Raw genomic sequence first — 19,777 nt, 5'->3', positions numbered from 1 at the left:
TAAAAAGCAAATAATGTTAATAATACATTGAAGATTAATACACTTTTTTAATGTAACAAATAATATTAAATCAAGCTACGAGTATTAAACACAGCCAATGCTTTCATATTTTCTCACATTTTGGATCTCTAACATGTTAACTTTTATTTTCAGGAAACAGGAAAATTAGCATTCTTATTTCAAATGAAATGTTTGCTAATATAATTAACCAATACACAAAATTTGTTCACATTTCCTTCATCCTATAAGACATGTAAAAATAAATCAAATTCTGTTCACTAAGCTTCACATTCATCTTTCACACAATACTTTGAAAATCTGCCACAGGTTGATTGACAGATATCAAATGCTGTCCATCAACAACACTAACAGGACTGGTGAAAGTCTAAATATTTCTCAATACACAATGTACTAACCTATTGACCAAGATCAGATTGCAAGTAGATTGTGTTTGCTTTCAATTAACTGTTGTGAGAAATTACACTCAAGACTTAGTAAACAGATTTTATTTTCTAATTGATATGCATCTATTTGACTCTTAATTTAAAATGCATTGCCCTTAATTTCAATGAACTGAAACAGTAGATATGATCTGACCTGATATTGCCTATATCACAAGAGACCCTCCTTCAATTTAACCTCCACTGCCCTTGCAACGATCACCTGCAACTTCCATTTTAATGGAGAAAAGGAGGCAGGCTCTGGTCTCAAAGAAACCATTCATTCATTCTAAGATGTTGTGTTAATTGGTTAGGAGGAGGAAATGTCAGAAACTTTATGCTTTTGTATGGTGCTATACACAGCCATTCTTCTTCATGATGCATTCATTCCAAATAGGGGCAGTAGGGGTTATCAATCAGAACTGTGAGAAGACAGGAAACAAACCTGCAGGAAGCAATTGAGATACTCAATTTAACTCTCATACAAGGGGCAAAAGAAGAGGGTGAAATGAGCTGCATAAGGAATAAAATCTGCTGAAGATGCTTCCCCAAACAGAATTATCACATATTTAATAATCCAGGCCTTAAATAATAGAAACTGGAAATGCAATGAAAATATGTTTTCTTTGAAAACTCTTTAAAAAATAGCTCCATGATACATGGATGAAAGCCACAGCAAGATACATCTGTATGTTTATAAAGGCTTTCTTCCACAAGGTTTAAAACGTTTGTGACCAATGCAAACAGAGTCGATAATGCATCAGATAAAACGGCAGGGGAGATTACTTCTGCAAGCTGCAATTATAACCTCACAAAACAACCTCACCTTCCAGGGATTACTAAAAGAGCACTGGTGAAGCCAATATTGCAATCATGTCATTTTCGGTGACTATTCTTACCTTTTTATTGTTTTCTTTAATATCTTGAGGATTCAGAGATTTGTAGTCACTGGAATAAGAAGAACAAGAACAAGAGAATGCAAGGAAGTATTTAGTATTCACTTAAAATTATGCAGAATATATGGCAGGAAAAGAATTATACTGATAGTAATATTGTATTATAAGCAGTGATTTCATTATAAAGCAATCAACAAAACAGGCAGAGTGGAAAATAAAAGTAACCACAAAATCACATTTTTCCCAAAGCATTCAACTAACAGTGAAATAAAGATAAACACCAGAAGCTTGTCTTTAAAACCAAATTTACCATGCTGTAATCCTTTGCTGTCAGCATATGAAGAAATGAAAGATTATTTGTCTTTCAATGTTAACATTTCATTTGCAATGTTAATATTTCTGATTGATTTCACCAATAAATATTAACATTGTTTTAGCAATATAAAACCAGAGGAAAGAAATAGGTTTGCAAATGAAAGATTTTTCTCCTATCAAAGAAAGAGTACAACATTTTGAGAAAGAGTTGCAATTCAACTTTGATAGCTGTTCTGACCTGAGGTGTACCCTACCCATTGCATATCTGTGCCTCAGGAACACTTTTAGTTCCATACATTTCAAACAAGTGAGGTATTAATGGCAAAAAAAATCACCCACTGTTTAACACCACTACAAAATGAATTTATCTTCTCCTTCATTACAAATAAATGCTACACATATGAATGCTCTTCCATTAATCAAGCTATTACTTACATTAAGTCTGATCGGAAATGGTGCAGAATAGCACAGAAAGCCAGTCCATTTCTCCATGAAGTGGTGAAGTTTGTAATTTTCACCCCTCTGTAGCTTTTTGTCACTTCTTTGCACCAGGCAAGCAGTGATTGAGTAGCATTTGGCTTTTTACCCAGAACGGGGCTTGGGATTGGGCTTGGCTAAGGAATAAGGAAACAAAAAAAAACAAAGTTATGAAAATTAACACTGGTTGACCTAACCAGCCGATTAGAATCTTTTGATGTCTGCCTCTTTTTTTAAACAGCTGTCAGTTTCTGATAATCACCGCTACTGACAAGAATCACACATCATCTAAATTCCTAGCTGCTGGCACTGATCTCTAAAGCAAGCTGTCAGTACAGGACTTTAGGTATGTACAAAGCAGCAAGCTAAAAACTATACCAGATGATGTACTATCATGGCATTTCAAGGTTGAAGGCCTTATTCAGTATCAGTTTCCTGTTACCTTTAATACAGTCAGTTTATTTTGTAATACTTGCAAGTGAATATAAATTCCAGCATGGAATGAAAGAACCTAAGATGCACACAGACATCAAGCATTAATCAATCTCAGCAACAACTCAAAGGTGAGTAAATATATATACATACATATTGTCTATATTATGGGATTATTCTACTGCATTTTATACGAACTTGGACAATTATATGCTTAAAACATAATCACACTATCACAGAGGCAATTGTGAAAACTAAGGTAATCTATGAAAACAACATTCAGCATTATATTTTTCAATAGCTTATAAAAGTAGTTCTGCATTAAATATTCCAGCTTTCAAGATTTGTCTTCTTCTGTCTACCATTAGAACTTGAGTTAATCAACAGGAATAGAAACAAAATATTTGGTATCATATTGGCATATTTTTGGCATTAAAATTCTCCTCCAACATATTAAGAAAATGGGGGAAGAAATGGATATGCCAACAGTTGTGATTTTTATGTCCAAGGTACACTGAATGCAATAAAGAGTACACTACAAGTCCAATATGCAAGGAATATATATAAATTAATAAATACAGAAGACACTAAAAACACTGAACTAAAACATAATTATAGTTCCTTACTAAACCTTGGTAGGAATTATATTTGCTATGTTGAAAATAGTTTAAAAAGGACAAAGTCAAATATTAGTAAACCAAATGGCAAGGATAATTTTGAAGCTATCAGTAAGCCTAGAATAAACTCCTTCTGATTTATTTCTTATGTCAGTGATAAGCTTACTAACAAATTTTGATTCTCAATTTTTCTTTCTGAAGACCAGCAAGAACATTAAAATCTAATCATAATTTGCAATGAAGGAACTGGTTATTTAGGACAGATGACAGCCATTAGATTATAAATTTAAAATGCATTGAATGAATATGTAAGCATTAATTTATGTAATGAAAACATAAAGCATAACTTTTTAATGGTTGACAATAAAGATACAACACTTTTACAGAGAAGTGTTTTCAAGACAGATAATTAGGAGTCAGATTGATGCAACGTTTTTGGACAGAAACCCCCTCAAATGGAAGCAGGTGGTACTACACATTCATCATACAAGGTGTAAGACTAATTATCTGCAAAATGGATTTGCAGCGTGTAAGAGGATCCTTCATCTACAACAAAGCATTTTTAATCAAGTATTTTTGTATTTTATAAATGTCAGCAAAAATAATGAACAACCAACCAGGGACAGTTCTGTACAATCCATCTTTCTAAATATAATGGATTCTGGTTAATTAGGCCATTGGTTAATCGAGGCACTTGTTTATTTGGGGCAACTCTTAAAGAAAAAAAACTAAATCAAGAAATTACTTAACTGGGGCAAACTTTCCAAACAGTTTCTAACCAGCATCAGTTACACGAACGTGCATGGCCATCAGAGACTACACTGTGCTTAGACCAATCAGTTTTTAAATTGTGTCGGCTGTGCATGCTCATGTTCAATAAGCAGTGATGTTGAAATAAGCAGTAAGACAACTCCAAACTGGTTTGCTCACTCCGGTTTCAAGAATTCAAGTTTGGAGATGCTATAAATAGCTGGGAGTGAAAATACAAAAATTCCCCTACTTCAATAAGTTGGGAATTACAAAGAATTTGAAGGTATCTACAATCATCTTGAATGTTACAATGAAAATGAAGATTTGGAGGATGCATTTGTCTAATGTATGAAGGCAGTCCATTATCTGCATTAGGTGTCAGCGCTGATTTTGTTTATTTACAGTCAATCATAAGAACATAGCAGATGAAATACTCCATCAACAACTACTAAGAACTAATAGAGTTTTATAGTACTGTAGAGGTATTGATAGTGTTTTAGTTTGTTCTGTATTTCATTTAAATACCTAAATTGTTACTCAGTTAAATGGCAGCTTGTCTTTTTTTATATACTTTTTAACTATTTTCACAAAACTTCAGCTATATGGGGCAGCTGCTTAATTGGGCCAAAATGTACTGGTCCCAATGTGTACCAATTAACAGTACTAATAAAATTGCATAATTTGTGACCTATTCTTCAGACCGTGTATATGTTACAGTATACAAAATATTTTATACATACAATTAATAAGATGAAGAAATTATGAAGTAATTGTAGCAAATCACTTCTGTATACTGCACATTGAGATCATGGTCTAGTTGACTTTCTTTCAAACATCTACTCAGAACTCTTAGAATATTCAAATCACTTTATGGCTTTGTTTTTCCTCATCTATACCCTCATTCAGTTCAATCAACTTTGGACCTCCCTGCTCTTCTCCATTTCTGGCCATTTGTACATATCCAATTTTATCACTCGACCAGGAGTGGCCATCTCTTGGCTGGACTCTGCAATTTTGTTTCTGCCTCCAAAACGTCCTTGTTTCTTTATCAGCTTCAAAGCCTTAATTTGACTTGAAGCTTGGCGACCTTCCCCAGTATCTTCTTGTGAGATTATTGATAAATATTGATTTTGCATTGAAACAACAACACAGAGGCTGTATACAAAAAGGGCCAGAGTCACCTCTACCTCCTGAGGAAACTGAAGTCCTTTGGAGTATGAAGGCCTCTCCTTCACATGTTCTACCAGTCTGTTGTCACCAGAACAATCTTCTATGCAGTGGTATGCCAGGGCAATGGCATCAACATAGGTGATGCCAGCAGGCTGAATAAACTGAATAGAAAGGCTGGCCCTCTTATAGGAGCCAAACTAGACACACCACCACAGGCTGTGGTAGAACAAAGGACTCTGGAAAATCCTAGCAATTCTGGACAATGTTTCTCATGCTCTGCATGCTACATTGGCTGAACAGAGAAGCACTTTCAGTAAGACAACTGCACTGCTCCAAAGGGCGCTATACAAGGTCATTCTTGCCGTTGGCTGTTAGGCGCTATAATGAGTCGGGAAGTGGTGCCCCCCCGTTAGGCTGTTTGAGGTAAACTTTTTTTAATTCTTTCTTATTTCTCTTCTATTATTTGTATATCTGTGCACTTGTAATGCTACTGTGACAGTGTAATTTTCTTTGGGATCAATAAAATATCTATCTATATATTGTACAGCGGATGGAACAGCATCCAGGGGGGTCAAATTAGTTATTGAGCCAGACTTTTCTGGGAGCAGGTCATGCTCTATAACAGAAAGTAAACTTCATAGCTAATGACTCAAGTGGGAAATGGAGGATACTCGAGATGAATAAATTTACTGTCCTTGTGGGCAAGTTTGCCTTGGCTGTTGGGGAAGGTTTAAACAAGTTTGGTAGGGGAATGACAACCAGAGCGATAAGTCAAAGAATGGTTTAAAGGTAGATCTAATGTGCAGAGAGACAGTAGGGACAGGCAATGGATGGGTTGAAATAGGTTTACTTCAATAAGGAACCAGAATGATGAACTTTGAGCATGGATTAGTACACAGAACTTCTGACGTTGTGGCCATTTCATATAGTTAGCTGTCACAGTGGCAGGGATGTCTACTGGATATTCTGGGGTTCAGACATTTCAAAAGAAAGGAGGGAGAGAAAAGAAGTGGAGGAATGTCATTGCTAAGCAAGGACAGTATCACAGCTGCAGGAAAGAAGACACCATGGAGAAATCATCCTCTGAGTCAGTGTGGGTGGAAGTCAGAAACAGGAAGAAAGCAAGCACTCTTTTGGGAGTATTCTACAGGCCGTCTTGATAGCAACTGAGGAGTAGATTGGTTGGCAGATTTTGGAGAGGCGCAAAAATATCAGGGATTATCATGGGTGACTCCAACTTCATAATATTGACTGACACCACCTTAGTGCAAGAGGTTTAGATAGGGCAGAATTTGTTAGGTATGTCCTGTAAGAATTCCAGGCATAACATGTGAACAGGGCAACTAGAGAAGAGGTATTACTGGGAACCTGGGCAGATGACAGATCACTTGGTGGGTGACAACTGCCTGACCTTTAGTATAGCCTTGGACAGGGATAAGAGCAAATACTATGTTAAAGTATTTAATTGGGGGATGGGCCAATTATGATGCTATTGGGCAGGAACTTGGATGCATAAATTTGGAACAGATGTGCTCAAGGAAATGTACAACAGAAATGTGGTGTGTTTTAAAGGAAGATTTGCATGAGGCTCTGTGTAGATTTGTCCTTTTGAGACAGGGACAAAATGATGGGGGAATGAGCCATAGTTAACAAGAGGTAGAACATTTAGTCAAGAGGAAGCAAAGATCAGAGAATTATGAAGCAGCAGGAAGAGGTAAGGTGAGCTTAAAATGGGATTTAGGAGAGTTCAATGGGCAAGTAGGATTAAGGGAGAGGCCAAGGCATTCTACATGTATGTGAAGAGCAGGAGGATGACTAGAGTGAGGGTAGAACTGATTAGGAATAAAGAAAGAAATACATACCTGGAGTCAAAGCAGGTGGTGGAGGTCCTTAATGAATACTTGCTTCAGTATTCACCAGTTAAACGGAGCATGACAAATGTAAAGTCAGCACAAAACTGGCTAATAGGCTTGAGGTTAAAGAGAGATGTACTGGAACTTTTGAAAAACATTAGGATAGGTAAGACAGCGGTGCTGGATGGGATATACCCCAGTTTACTACAGGAAGTGGGGGTAAGAGATTGTTGCATCCTTAGCGATAATCTTTGTGTCCTCCCTGGCCACAGGAGTAGTACCAGAAGAATGGAGGATGGCAAATGTTACTCTTTCGTTCAAGAAATAGCGATATTGCTGGGAATTACAGACCAGTGAATCTCACATCAGTGGAGGACAGTATTCTTAGAGACAGGATTTACAAGCATTTGGAGAAACAAAGTCTGATTAGGGATAGTCATCACTGGTTTGGGAGGGACAGGTCATGACTCATGAGACCCTGATTTTTTTGAGGAAACGACAAAAGAAATTGAAGGTAGAGCAGTGGATTTTAATAAGGCATTCAACAAAATTCCCGAAGGTAGGCTCAGAAAGTCAGGAGGTATAAAATCAATGCAAACCTGGCTGTGTGGATTCAGAAATGGTTTGTTACTGGTGGTGTTCTACAGGAATCTGTTCTGGGACCCCCGCTCTTTGTGATATTTAGAAATGACTTGGATGACGAAGTGGAAGAGTGGATTCATAGGCTTAGAGATGACACAAAGATTGTCATTGGTTACAATTAGACATTGACAGGATGTAGAGATGAGTTGAGAAGTGGCAGATGGCATTCAATCAGGAAAAGTGTGAAGTGAGTCACTTTGGAAGATTCCACTTGAAGGCAGAATACAAAGTTAATGGCAGGAATCTTAATTGTGTGGAGGAACAGAAGGATCTTGAGGTGTTCAAATCCATAGATCCCTCAAAGTTACCACACATATTATTAAGGTGGTTAAGAAGATTCATGGTGTATTAGGCTTCATTAGTCATTGTATTGAGTTCAAGAGTTAGGAGATAACTTTGTAGCTCTATAAAACTTTGGTTAATTCAGTTCTGATCACCTCAATATAGGAAGATGTGAAAGCTTTAGAGAGAATGCAGAGGAGATTTACCAGGATGTTTCCTGGACTAGAGTACATGCCTTATGAGGATAGGTTGAATTAGCTGGAGCTTTTTGCTTTGAAGTGAATGAGGAAGAGATGCAACTTGATAGAGATGTACAAGATAATAAGAGGCATAGATAAAAGTTGACAGCCAGAGCTATTTCCCAGAGCAGCACTGGCTAATGCTAAGGACACAATTTTTAAAACAGAGAATGGAAAGTAAAAGGAACACTATACTGGGGGTGGTGGTAGAGGCAGATACATTAGGAACTTTTCTTGGAAAGGCACATGGATGAAAGAAAAATGGAGGACTATGTAGGATGGAAGGGTTAGATTGATCTTGGAGTAGGTTAAAAGGTTGGCACAACATCATGGGCTGAAGGGCCTGGACTGTGTTGTACTGTTCTATGTTAAAAGTGTACACAAGAAATTAAAAGTGAAAGGGGACAAAATGGGACAGGGTTCACTGATTCAAGAGCTTGGGAAAAGAGGAAAAAAAGCAGATGAGCAAGTGTGGAATGAGAATGCTGCATGATGTTCCAAGTATGTTCTAGCAAAAAAGGATAGAGTTAGAAGTGAAATGTGTGAAGTGATAGACAGTTTATATAGACTTTCAGACATCAGCTTTCAAATGACATAGAAAACAAGTCAAATTCTCACAAGTAACTGAATCAGGATTTGAAAATTATCTTTTTTCCAAGCACTAAGATGACATGACAATTAGCAATTTTTGCCTTTTGTGCCTTTGCCTTGTAATTTTTGCACATGATTATATTTGGGTATCTCTTGCATCTGCCTTCACCACCGACAAGGCCCACCCACCAACCTCTACAGTTCAGGAGTAGAGTTCTACCAACTGCATTATATCCAAAGTATTTCCTGCTTATTTTTCCATACATTCTGTTCTCCACATAAAAGGTGAGTTTGGTTTTCAATACCTCAAGCACTAGCCGACTTTGCCTGAGCACTAACTAGCTGGGTGAAATGCAACACCGGGTCTTTTCCCTCCATTCATATGATGCCTCAGACAATGAACGTTAGAGAGCAATTTCTGTCTGTTCATCAATCCAGTGTACTCTATGTGCTGCTCTCAGAGATGCTAACCATGCACAAGGAAAACCTTCGTTTAGGCTACATCACACTACAATTGCCTGCAAGCCCTTCAAGTCCTCAAATGGCTTCTTCAGTGATTTTGACTTTCTAGACTTTTTAAGCAGCACTCAACATTATCCTAAGAGACAATACTATGTCACCTTATTAGACTGTTGACAATCTCCAACTTCTCCTAACACTGGCACAAGTGGAGGTCAAGTTGGAGATAGTAGTGGTGATGAAGATGAAAACAATGATTTTTCTGTTGGATTTCTCTGTCAGAAAACCACAAAAATGAGACCATCTACACCATGTTAATACCTGCTCTCCAACTTCACTTCTTTGAATTCCCCTTTTTATTTGTCTATTGTCCTCCTCCACTACTACCTAGTCACATTGTTTGGCTTATAAATGACTCACCTTTGACTTTCAACAACTTCTGGTCTGTGTGCTTTCCTTTTTCCCCCCATCTCCATAACCACTCATAAAATAGCTAATGTGTATGCCAGAATCTAATTTGCTTTTTTAAAAAAGTGTATATGCATTGTATATACCATTAAATTTAAGTCAAAGTTGAGGATTGGAAGCAAAATGCATCCGGACCCTCTCTGAAGCACATCACTATGCAACTACTGCCTTCAAATGTGAGTCCAGCAACAGAGCAGGCAGGCAGATGCACTACCCCCTGACCTCCAGCATTGATCAAACTCCTGGGCATGCAATGACATCAAAGATATGCCGAGGTACAAATGGTTGATACGCAGGTCTATTCATCAGCACTATCTAGGTCAATCTGAAGAACTGTTCTAAGGAAAAGTAATTGATATTAAACATCATTTCCATTCCCACAGAAGCTACCTCAGCTGCTGAATAATTCTTCAGTATTTAGATTTTTATTTCGGATTTTTGGCACGTACACTGTTCATTTCAGTATGCAACTGTAGGAATATCCGAACTTGCATCAGATCCCGGGTGGTGAAACTGTCATTGTGCCCTACTCCTGGATTTAATATGAAGTCAAAGGACAGAAAATAAGTTTGCTGAAATTCCATAATAGCAGTGCCTGAGGACTTGCTCACCGAGCCTGCAGTAGGTTATGTGAGGTGCAGAATCTGCAAGCCCATTCATTTCAATGGAGATTTTACAATTCAGAGGAAAGCAAGTAGGAATAAGGTAAGGATTTACTTTTATTGTGTTGGCAGTAATTATTTGATGATTTAAAAGTTAACATGATTTAAGCAATTTTATTTTTAAACTTCTTAATTTTAATGGGTTTTGAAAGTTTAGCTTGACAGCCTTGACAGATGGCAAAAGTGAGTACAAGGTTTTGGCGTCTATTAAGGTTTCATCAGCAGTTTCTCAGGCAAAGCTTGTGCTGGCTTGCCCAACCAATGTAATTATGTCACAAGGTCCTTGCACGGCACACAACCTTGCCAAATTTGGTCTTGGAAGCGCTTGGCTAGCAAGTTTGGCCTTGCAAATCCAATCCAGGTAAATACAGGGTAATATGGAATCTGTACAGCAACTTGGATAAAGTTGCAAAATCCAGGCCATTGGCAATCTTCTGTGATCTGAGTTCAACTTTCACTAGATTGGCATTACAGAACTGTTTTGACAATTATTTTTACTGATAAACATTTTATCTGTTCTCATTAACAAAGATCGTACAGCTGATTATTGTGAAGCAAATAATGCACAACTTTGATTAAATCACAAGCAGCAGTTTCACCTTATTTAATTTCCTATCTTTCTGCCCATGAAACCATCTGCTCTTTACTGAAGTAACTAATTGCAAGGACATCAGTAACTCTCAGTTACCTGACTCCAGAGCCATTCATTTATGGCAAACATTGACAGGCCAGTACAATTCTACTCCTTTTCAGTCTTAAACATATAAAGTGAAGTGTTAACAAACCAGAAATGGAATCCAAACCCACCTGCCCCAACTAATGCCCCACTGTTGGGATGTAGTGCTACATTCCTCGGATTAGTCTGCAAAGCTTCTCAGCTGGTTTGGTCACAATGGAGCAAATGACCACTTTTTGAGCCATATTTTGATAACATTTACTGAGGCACAAGAGAGATGGCAAAGCTGGAAATCCAGAACAACATATACAGTATGCTGGAGGAACTCAGCAGTTTGTACAGCACGCAAAGACGGAAATGAACAGTTGATGTTTTGGGCTGAGACAATTCATCAGAACTGGCAAACAACTGGCATTCATCACAAGCTATACCTGGTCAGTCCCCACCTACAGTACTGTGCTCAGTTCTGGTCGCCTCACTACAGGAAGGATGTGGAAGCCATAGAAAGGGTGCAGAGGAGATTTACAAGGATGTTGTCTGGATTGGGGAGCATGCCTTATGAGAATAGGTTGAGTGAACTCGGCCTTTTCTCCTTGGAGCAACGGAGGATGAGAGGTGACCTGATAGAAGTGTATAAGATGATGAAAGGCATTGATCGTGTGGATAGTCAGAGGCTTTTTCCCCAGGGCTGAAATGGTTGCCACAAGAGGACACAGGTTTAAGGTGCTGGGGAGTACATACAGAGGAGTTGTCAGGGGTAAGTTTTTTTACTCAGAGAGTGGTGAGTGCGTGGAATGGGCTGTCGGCAACGGTGGTGGAGGCGGATACGATAGGGTCTTTTAAGAGAATTTTGGATAGGTACATGGAGCTAAGAAAAGTAGAGGGCTATAGGTAAGCCTAGTAATTTCTAAGGTAGGGACATGTTCTGCACAATTTTGCGGGCCGAAGGGCCTGTATTGTGCTGTAGGTTTTCTATGTTTCTATGTTTATTTCTATGGTCCTGATGAATGGTCTCAGCCCTAAATGTTAGCTGTTCATTTCTCTTAACTGATAACATTTATTTTTCCAATTAATGATGTACTGTCAAGGATTAGTCCAGAGGCATTCCATGTTTTTATAGTTTAACTACCGGTACTCACTGACATGTTTAAAGAAAGCTAACAGAATCTCATGTAAAGGATTCAAAACTGAAAATTATGAGTGGTCACCCTTGTTAAGCACATCTACAGATCAAGGACATATTCAGATTTCATTACAGAATTAACAGGTTAATAATGAACTGTAGTACATAATCTATTGGTTACAAATCTCTGCCAAAACATTTAAAAACAAGTTTTTTTCTATTGATTGGCATATATAACAGTATAATTAAAATATTTTTAGGAGGTTAAAGATAAACTCTAACATTACAAACCAGCAATGATTAAAATGTTGCTTTTACAAATATTACACAAGTTTTCTACAAATATTAACACACTTCCATATGCCTTTAGGAAGTACTAAGTACACGACTAATGACTCTGCAAAACTTATATAATCCCAAAGATTCTACTATTTTGACACAGTCCTACTGATTCACTCAGTTTCCTCCAGGATTAAAGATCCCATTTGGAAAACTTATGCTGCAGACAATATAGACTGGCAGATTCACATTCAAGCCTATTACTCTCCCTATGAACTGTCATTGAAAGTAACAGACAGTTATATAACATCACTATTGGATAACTTCTCTTGGAATTAATTTTATAATATTAGTTGATACTCCGATCTCAATGTTGTGGAATGTGTGTATTTATTGCACAGCAGATTCAATAAACTAAAAAGCAAGGGGACACAATTTGGTTGCTGCCAGATGATAAGTAAAGGTACAAAATAACATTGCTAAGTTAGTACTGATAAACTAAGCCACCAACCACTAAAGCAACTAAGAATAACGATCGTATCTGTCTCCAGTGATATTGTACATTTTATCCACCAGCCATTAGCTAGATGAAGGAAGCCACACTTTCAGAACAGGATTGTCATTTCTTCTGTCTCATCTACTTCAGACCACTGCCAACAAAACTAGGGCCAAATTCTATGAAATTGCTTCAAAATAGATACTGCACAGGAACCTAATCTGGAAAAAAAGAGTGCATTTTGATACAAACTGCTATTTTTTTTTACCTTTGAAATAAGTGAACTGTTTGAATTCTTGAAAGGATCCTCTCCATCAGCAGAAAAGTTAACCTCAAGTTAAAATTTAAGTATTTCATTTTTAATAACACAGCTTTATTCTAAGAGAATATTTACTGTGCTATTGTAATTGACATTAGCAATGATGAAGTCCTTGAAATTTTACTGGTGCTTATGCACATTACTAAAAGAGGTCAATTTTACAGCAGTCTTTGAGAACAGTGCAGTATCGATGTCACAGTAAACACAACAGACTCAAGTTTCTTCTCTTTCACACTGTTTTTGATGCAATGCAACTGAAATCCCAGAATTTTAAGCACAAATTATGTTCAGTGCAATTAGTATTCCTGCAAAATCTTTAACGAGCTTAAAATTTGCCTTCAAAGCCAATCCCAACCACAAAAGTAATTAATTAGCATTCCAAGCTTCCACAGATTTTGCTCATTTGCAGGGTTTTGAGAAAGCTTGAAACATTAAACTGCTTTTTTTTTGCTCAAGGACGCTAACAGGTATAATTTATAAGCACAGGAAATTCTGCAGATGCAAAGCAAAATGCTGGAAGAACTCAGCAGGTCAGGCAGCATCTATGGAAACAAACAGTCGACATTTCAGGCTGAGAACCTTCTTCAAAACAACTTTTAATACTTTTAAATTTAGTAAAAAGCTCACCACTGCACCATATTAACAAACAAATAGCTCTGCATATTTTTAAGCATAACATCATAGGAAAGAGAAGAGTAGACCATTCAGCACTTCATGCCTGCTCCCTTATTTAACAGGAATTACGGCTGACCTTTAATTTTCACACCACCTTCCTGGCCTAATTTCATCCCTCAATTTGCTTAATCAAAAGTCCATCCATCCCCCTCTTGAATATACTCGGAGACTGAGCCTCCACTGTTACTTTGCATTGAGAACTCCACCCTCTGAATGAAGAAGAAATGTCACTCAACTCCGTTCTAACTGGCCATTCATTCCCTTATTTTGAGACTAGTCCCAGGAAGCCCAGCCAGGAGAAACATCACCATTGCATTGACCATCAAGCCCAATTAAATCTTTATTTACAGGTTTCCCCTGCCATCCGAAAGTAGAGTATTCCTATGAAACAGTTCATAAGCCGGAATGTCGTAAAGTGAAGAAGCAATTACCGTTTATTTATATGGAAAAAATTTGTGAGCATTCGCAGACCCAAAAAATAGCCTACCAAATCATGCCAAATAAGACATAAAACCTAAAATAACAGTAACATATAGTAAAAGCAGGAATGATATGATAAATACACAGCCTATATAAAGTAGAAATACTTTCCTGCAATCATTGCAGCACTATCCACCGTAGCAAAAATCTCACGCAAGCGCTCTCAGCAGAAACACTCTCTCCAGTAACCTTTAAGCTATGAAGCTGCCAAATCAAACCAAATAACACATAAAAATACACAGCCTATATAAAGTAGAAATAATGTATGTACAGTGTAGTATCACCGGAATCAGGAACACACTGATGATGGTGTGTTAGACTGAGTCGTCACAGGTTGGGATGGTGGGAGACTGGGGTGTCATCTCAGCGTTGTCTGTTTCCATCAGGGCAGGCAGGTCATCTTCTTCTATGTCTGCCTGCCTCGATGTCGAAGGTTGAGGTTCATCGTCTGCTGTGGCTGATGTGGAAGGCTTGAAAAACGACAGTACGCTTGACTGCTTAGCCTTGTGCATTTTTCTATCACACAGTTCTTTGTAAGCACTTAAACTATCCTGCAAATATGCTCTAAACCTGCATACCCTTTCAAAATTAAAGTTGTACTTTTCTGCAATCGTTGCAGCATTGTCAATTGCAGCGAAAATCTCACGCAATTGCTTCACGTTCATTTTCTGGATGACTTCACTTTCGGTCCATTTACTACTGCGTTCGGTTTCGATTGTTATCCTTTCCTCTTCCAATTGCATCAGCTTTTCATCTATCAGTTCTTGGTCATGGGATGCCAAAACCTCTTCAACATCATCTTTGTCAACTTCCACAAGCCAAACTCACTTTGTCCTTACTTCATTCACCACGATCGAAATGCTTAATTATGTCTAGTTTTACGCTATGTGTAACACCCTTACGTGCTCTTTTAGGCTTTTCCAAAAGAACTCATCTTGCTAATGGATGCACAAAATAAATTGAGATAAAGCACAGATGCTCACAGGCACGTGTTTAAGCAATGCTGGCTAGAATGTAGTTTCGGGGGGGGGAGCTTGGCTGCTCGGGGCGCACACTGCCTTTTTCGTAACAGTGAAAACACCTTCTGTTAGCGAAAACAGGTAACTAATGTAGGTCTTTCGTAACAGCGAGGTGTCGTAAAGCGAACGTTCAAAAAACGGGGAACACCTGTATGTACTTTAATAAGATCTTTCATTCTTCTAAACTCTAGATGACAGACTGAGTCTGGCTAATACTACCTCATAGGACAGTCTCCACATCTCACAGGAAGCAAGTGAGTACACCTTCTAAAGCATACTTTTCCTGAGGTAGAGAGATCAGACTGAACACTATGGTTTCTCCAGATCCAGAGCCCCCTATAGTCAGAGCAAGAGATCTCTATTCTTGTTTTCAAGCTCTTTTGGAATAAAGACTAATGTTTGCCTTCTTAATTGATTGTTGAGTTATGAATGACAGAATTCAGTGAACTGTGTACAAGGTCACCCAGTTTCCTCTGAGCGCAAACATCTTTCAATCTCTCTGCAGCTGAAAAACTCACCCTTCCTATTCTTTTCTACCAACAATATATAACATCTGCCATAACATTGCCCATTTCACTTAATCTGCCGAGAACTCCCAAAACCTCTGTGCTCCTCCTCACGGTACACACTGCCACCTAGCTTCCAATACCAAGTGCTTAGCTTGATGAAGATCACTCACTTTACTCCAGTTAAGTGGACCACTTCAGGCACTATCTTATTTGTTTATTTGTTCAAATTTGGTCCCCTCATACAAATCAATGGCATAAATTGTGCACAGCTAAGGTACCTCATTATTCCCAACAAAAACAGCCAGTTTCTATTTGTTAGGCAATCCTCTATTCATGGTGGTATGTTACTTTCAATAACCTGCATTCTAATTACAATAACTGCATTCAGCACTTTATCTGAGATCTTTTGAAGGTCCAAATATATCACATCTGCTGGTCCCCCCTAAACCTTTCCTGCCTGTTATAAGCTCAAAAATTAACAAATTTATCATAAATCTATACTGGCTCTTCAATCCTACAGTCCTATTATCATTTCCTTAATAATAGATTCCAATACTTTCTGTTACTGAAAATCATTTCTAACAATCAAGACAATCTACAGTGCTCAGATACACAGTATTAAAAACCTAAATATATCAAAGAATAAACTTGGAAACTAAATATTTTAAAGTGTTGTTCAAATGCACAACGTTTATACTTCACAGTATATTCAGTGATATGTAAGTACATTTGAGCAAAATCCACGAGAAATATATCAAAAAGGATAATATAATGCACCCATTTGATCAATTTGCACCCAAAGACAAAATCTCTAATTACCACAAAAGTTTAATTAGTTTCCATCTATCTGTATAAATGACTAGTTATTTTCCAAATGATTTTAAGTACTAAAGCAGATAAAAATCTGTAAGCTACAAATGGCTGAAATGTTTGTGTACTAACAATTCTGATGAGTGCCACTAAATGCAAATTATCTCTGGTTTTGAAATATTATTCCACAACTACTTTCTGGATGTACTCATAGAACACACAAGTAAATTTCACTTGTATTCAAATATATCTTTCTTTATTAAAATATATGAAAGCACACAAATTTCTCTCATATACATCTTTGTGATATTTTTCTTTTGAAATAATGGAAGTTTTGACCAGATCAAATGTCTAAGATTCAGTATTCTTCTTAGATATATTGATCTTAGTTAAATTTTATGTTATTTTTCAGGAAAGGTTATGGTTGAGATGCTCCAATGGTTTCAACTGCATGAATCTTTAAAAAATGTATTCATTCTTTTTTTTTTGATCTGGGGAATTACTGGCAAGATCCACATATATTGCCCATACTTAATTGTCCATGGGAAAGTGATGATGAGCCATCTTCTTAAACCACTGCAGTTATTTAATGAAGGCACTCTCACAATGATGTTGAAGAGAACACTACATGATTCAGCAATACATTACCAAGAATAGCGCGCAACATGGAAGAGAACCTGCAGGTAGTGGTGATCCATGTACCTGAATTATTTATCCGTTTTGCTAATAGAGGACACAGGGTTGGGATAGCCAAGTGAGCAAATGAAGGACATTTTAGAGACAGAACACACCATAGCCATTGTGTGCAGGGCCAGAAGGAATCTATGTTTAACAAGCTACTGTGTCCCGTATAGTGTCATGCTACTCGTGAGTTGTCAAGATCTCTGTGCAGATCAGAAATAACATCTCCTCCTCACTGACAATCAACACTGCTTAGCCCACTGCTCTACTTTCTCTACACCCATGATTGTGTGGCTAGACACAGCTCAAACGCCATCTATAAATTTGCTGACAACACAAATATTGTTGACAGAATTTCAAATGGTGATGAGGAGGCGTACAGGAGCAAGATCGATCAGCTGGTTGAGTGGTGTAGCAGCAACAATCTTGCATCAGTAAGACAAAGGAATTGATTGTGGATTTCAAGAAGGGGAACTTGAGGTAACACACATCAGTCCTCATCAAGAGCTGTAAGAGTTAAAAATGTAACTGAGCATTGTGCATTCATTAGCAAACATGCCCACTTCTGATCAAAGTTTATTGCCTATGCATCTAAAGGCAAGTGCGACTAGGACGCCAACCCAAGGCATGGTGCAAAATTGTTATTTATCAACAGCATACCTGATTACTGTGTGGTGACTGCAACTAGAGGTAATGCTCAGGTTTTAAGTTCTTGAATTCCCATGGTATACCTAAACTACACCTCATGTGACCCAATAACTAAATCACATTAAAAAAACATATTTACGAAATACCTGGGGAAATTTTCTGATGTTAATGCTACAATGTAAATACAATTTCTTGTTATTATTGCACAACTTCACACTGCGTTTTTATCAAAGACCCTAGTTAATGTCTTTAACAACAGAACCTCTCAGAGATCTCAGCTGGTAGATCTTTCAAGAATCAGTTGAAGTAGCAGATTCTTTCAAGAATGGCATGGTCCCAGAGGAATGGAAGATTGCAAATGTCAGTCCACTCTTTAAGAAGGGCGGAAGACCAGTGGTTGGTAAAGTGTTGGAGTCTATTATTAAGGATGAAGTTTAGGGGTACTTGGAGTCTAATGATAAAATAAGTCAAAGTCAACCTGGTTTCTGTAAAGCAAAATCTTCCCTGACAAATTTGTTGGAGTCTTCAAGGAAGTAACAAGCAGGGTGGACAAAGGAGAGGAAGTGGATGCCATTTACTTGGATTTTCAGAAGGCATTTAATAAAGTGCCACACGAGGCTGCTTAACAAGACAAAATCTTATGGCATGGATAGAGGAATGGCTGACAGGCAGGAGGCAGCAAGTGGGAATAAATGGGGCCTTTTCCGGTCAGCTGCCAGTGACTAGTGGTGTTCTTCAGGGGTCAGTGTTGGGACCATTACTTTTTGCATTGTTTGTCAGTGATTTGGGTAATGGAATTGATGGCTTTGTGACAAAGTTTGCGGATGATACAGAGTGGTGGAGGGGTAGGTAGTGCTGAGGAAGCAATGTGATTGCAGCAGGACTTAGATAAATTGGAAGAACGGGCAAAAATGGGACAGATGGAATACAGTGTTGTGAAATGTATGATAATGCATTTTGGTATAAGGAACAATGGTGCAGACTATTATCTAAATGGGGAAAAGGTTCAAACATCAGATGTGCAGAGGGACTTTGGCGTCCTTGTGCAGGACTCCCAGAAGGTTAATTTACAAGTTGGGTTTGTGGTAAAGGCAGCAAATGCAATGTTGGCATTTAATTGGAGTAGAATATAAAAGCAAGGAGATAATACTAAGCCTTTGTAAGACACTAGTTAGGCTGCACTTGGAGTATTGTCAACAGTTTTGGGCTCCATATCTCAGAGAGGATGTGCTGCCATTGGAGAGAGTCCAGAGGAGGTTCGCGAGGATGATTCTGGGAATGAAGGGGTTAACATATGAGGAGCACTTGGCAGCTTTGGGCCTGTGTTCACTGGAATTTAGGAGAATGCATGGGGATCTCCTTGAAACCTACCGAATGTTGAAAGGATGAGATAGGGTGGATGTGATGTTTCCTATGGTTGGGGTATCCAGAACAAGAGAAAACAAGCTCAAAATTGAGGGGTGACCTTTTAGAACAGAGGTAAGGAGGATTTTGTTTAGCCAGCGAGTTGTGAATCTGTGAAATGTTCTGCCACAGACTGCAGTGGAGGTCAAGTCCATGAGTATATTTAAGGCGGAAGTTGATCATTTCCTGATTGGTCAGGACATCAAAGGACATTGCGAGAAAGCAGGTGTTTAGGATTGAGTGGGCTCTGGTATCAACCATGATGGAATGCCAGAGAACCCACAATGGGCTGAATGACCAAATTCTGTTCCTATGTCTTCTGGTCTTATAGATCCTAGTCTAACTCTAACACAAATTCTAATACC

General features: G+C 38.0%; 1 protein-coding gene across 4 annotated transcripts in view; it reads right to left on the bottom strand.

The window, feature by feature from the left end:
* ehbp1 (EH domain binding protein 1) overlaps window positions 1–19,777 on the bottom strand; it is a 389,918-nt gene that overhangs the window by 199,270 nt on the left and 170,871 nt on the right. For all 4 annotated transcript variants that reach the window (XM_073051179.1, XM_073051180.1, XM_073051181.1 and 1 more), the window contains 2 exons: window positions 2,087–2,265; window positions 1,340–1,388 (listed from right to left, as the gene is read on the bottom strand). In XM_073051179.1, coding sequence (XP_072907280.1) covers window positions 1,340–1,388; window positions 2,087–2,265 — 228 coding nt within the window. The remainder of the gene's footprint in view (window positions 1–1,339; window positions 1,389–2,086; window positions 2,266–19,777) is intronic.

The sequence above is a fragment of the Hemitrygon akajei genome, chromosome 7 (assembly GCF_048418815.1).
Source record: "Hemitrygon akajei chromosome 7, sHemAka1.3, whole genome shotgun sequence".
NCBI classification, from domain to species: domain Eukaryota; kingdom Metazoa; phylum Chordata; class Chondrichthyes; order Myliobatiformes; family Dasyatidae; genus Hemitrygon; species Hemitrygon akajei.
Note: the sequence above shows the minus strand (reverse complement) of the source record. Positions and strands in the feature narration are given on the sequence as shown.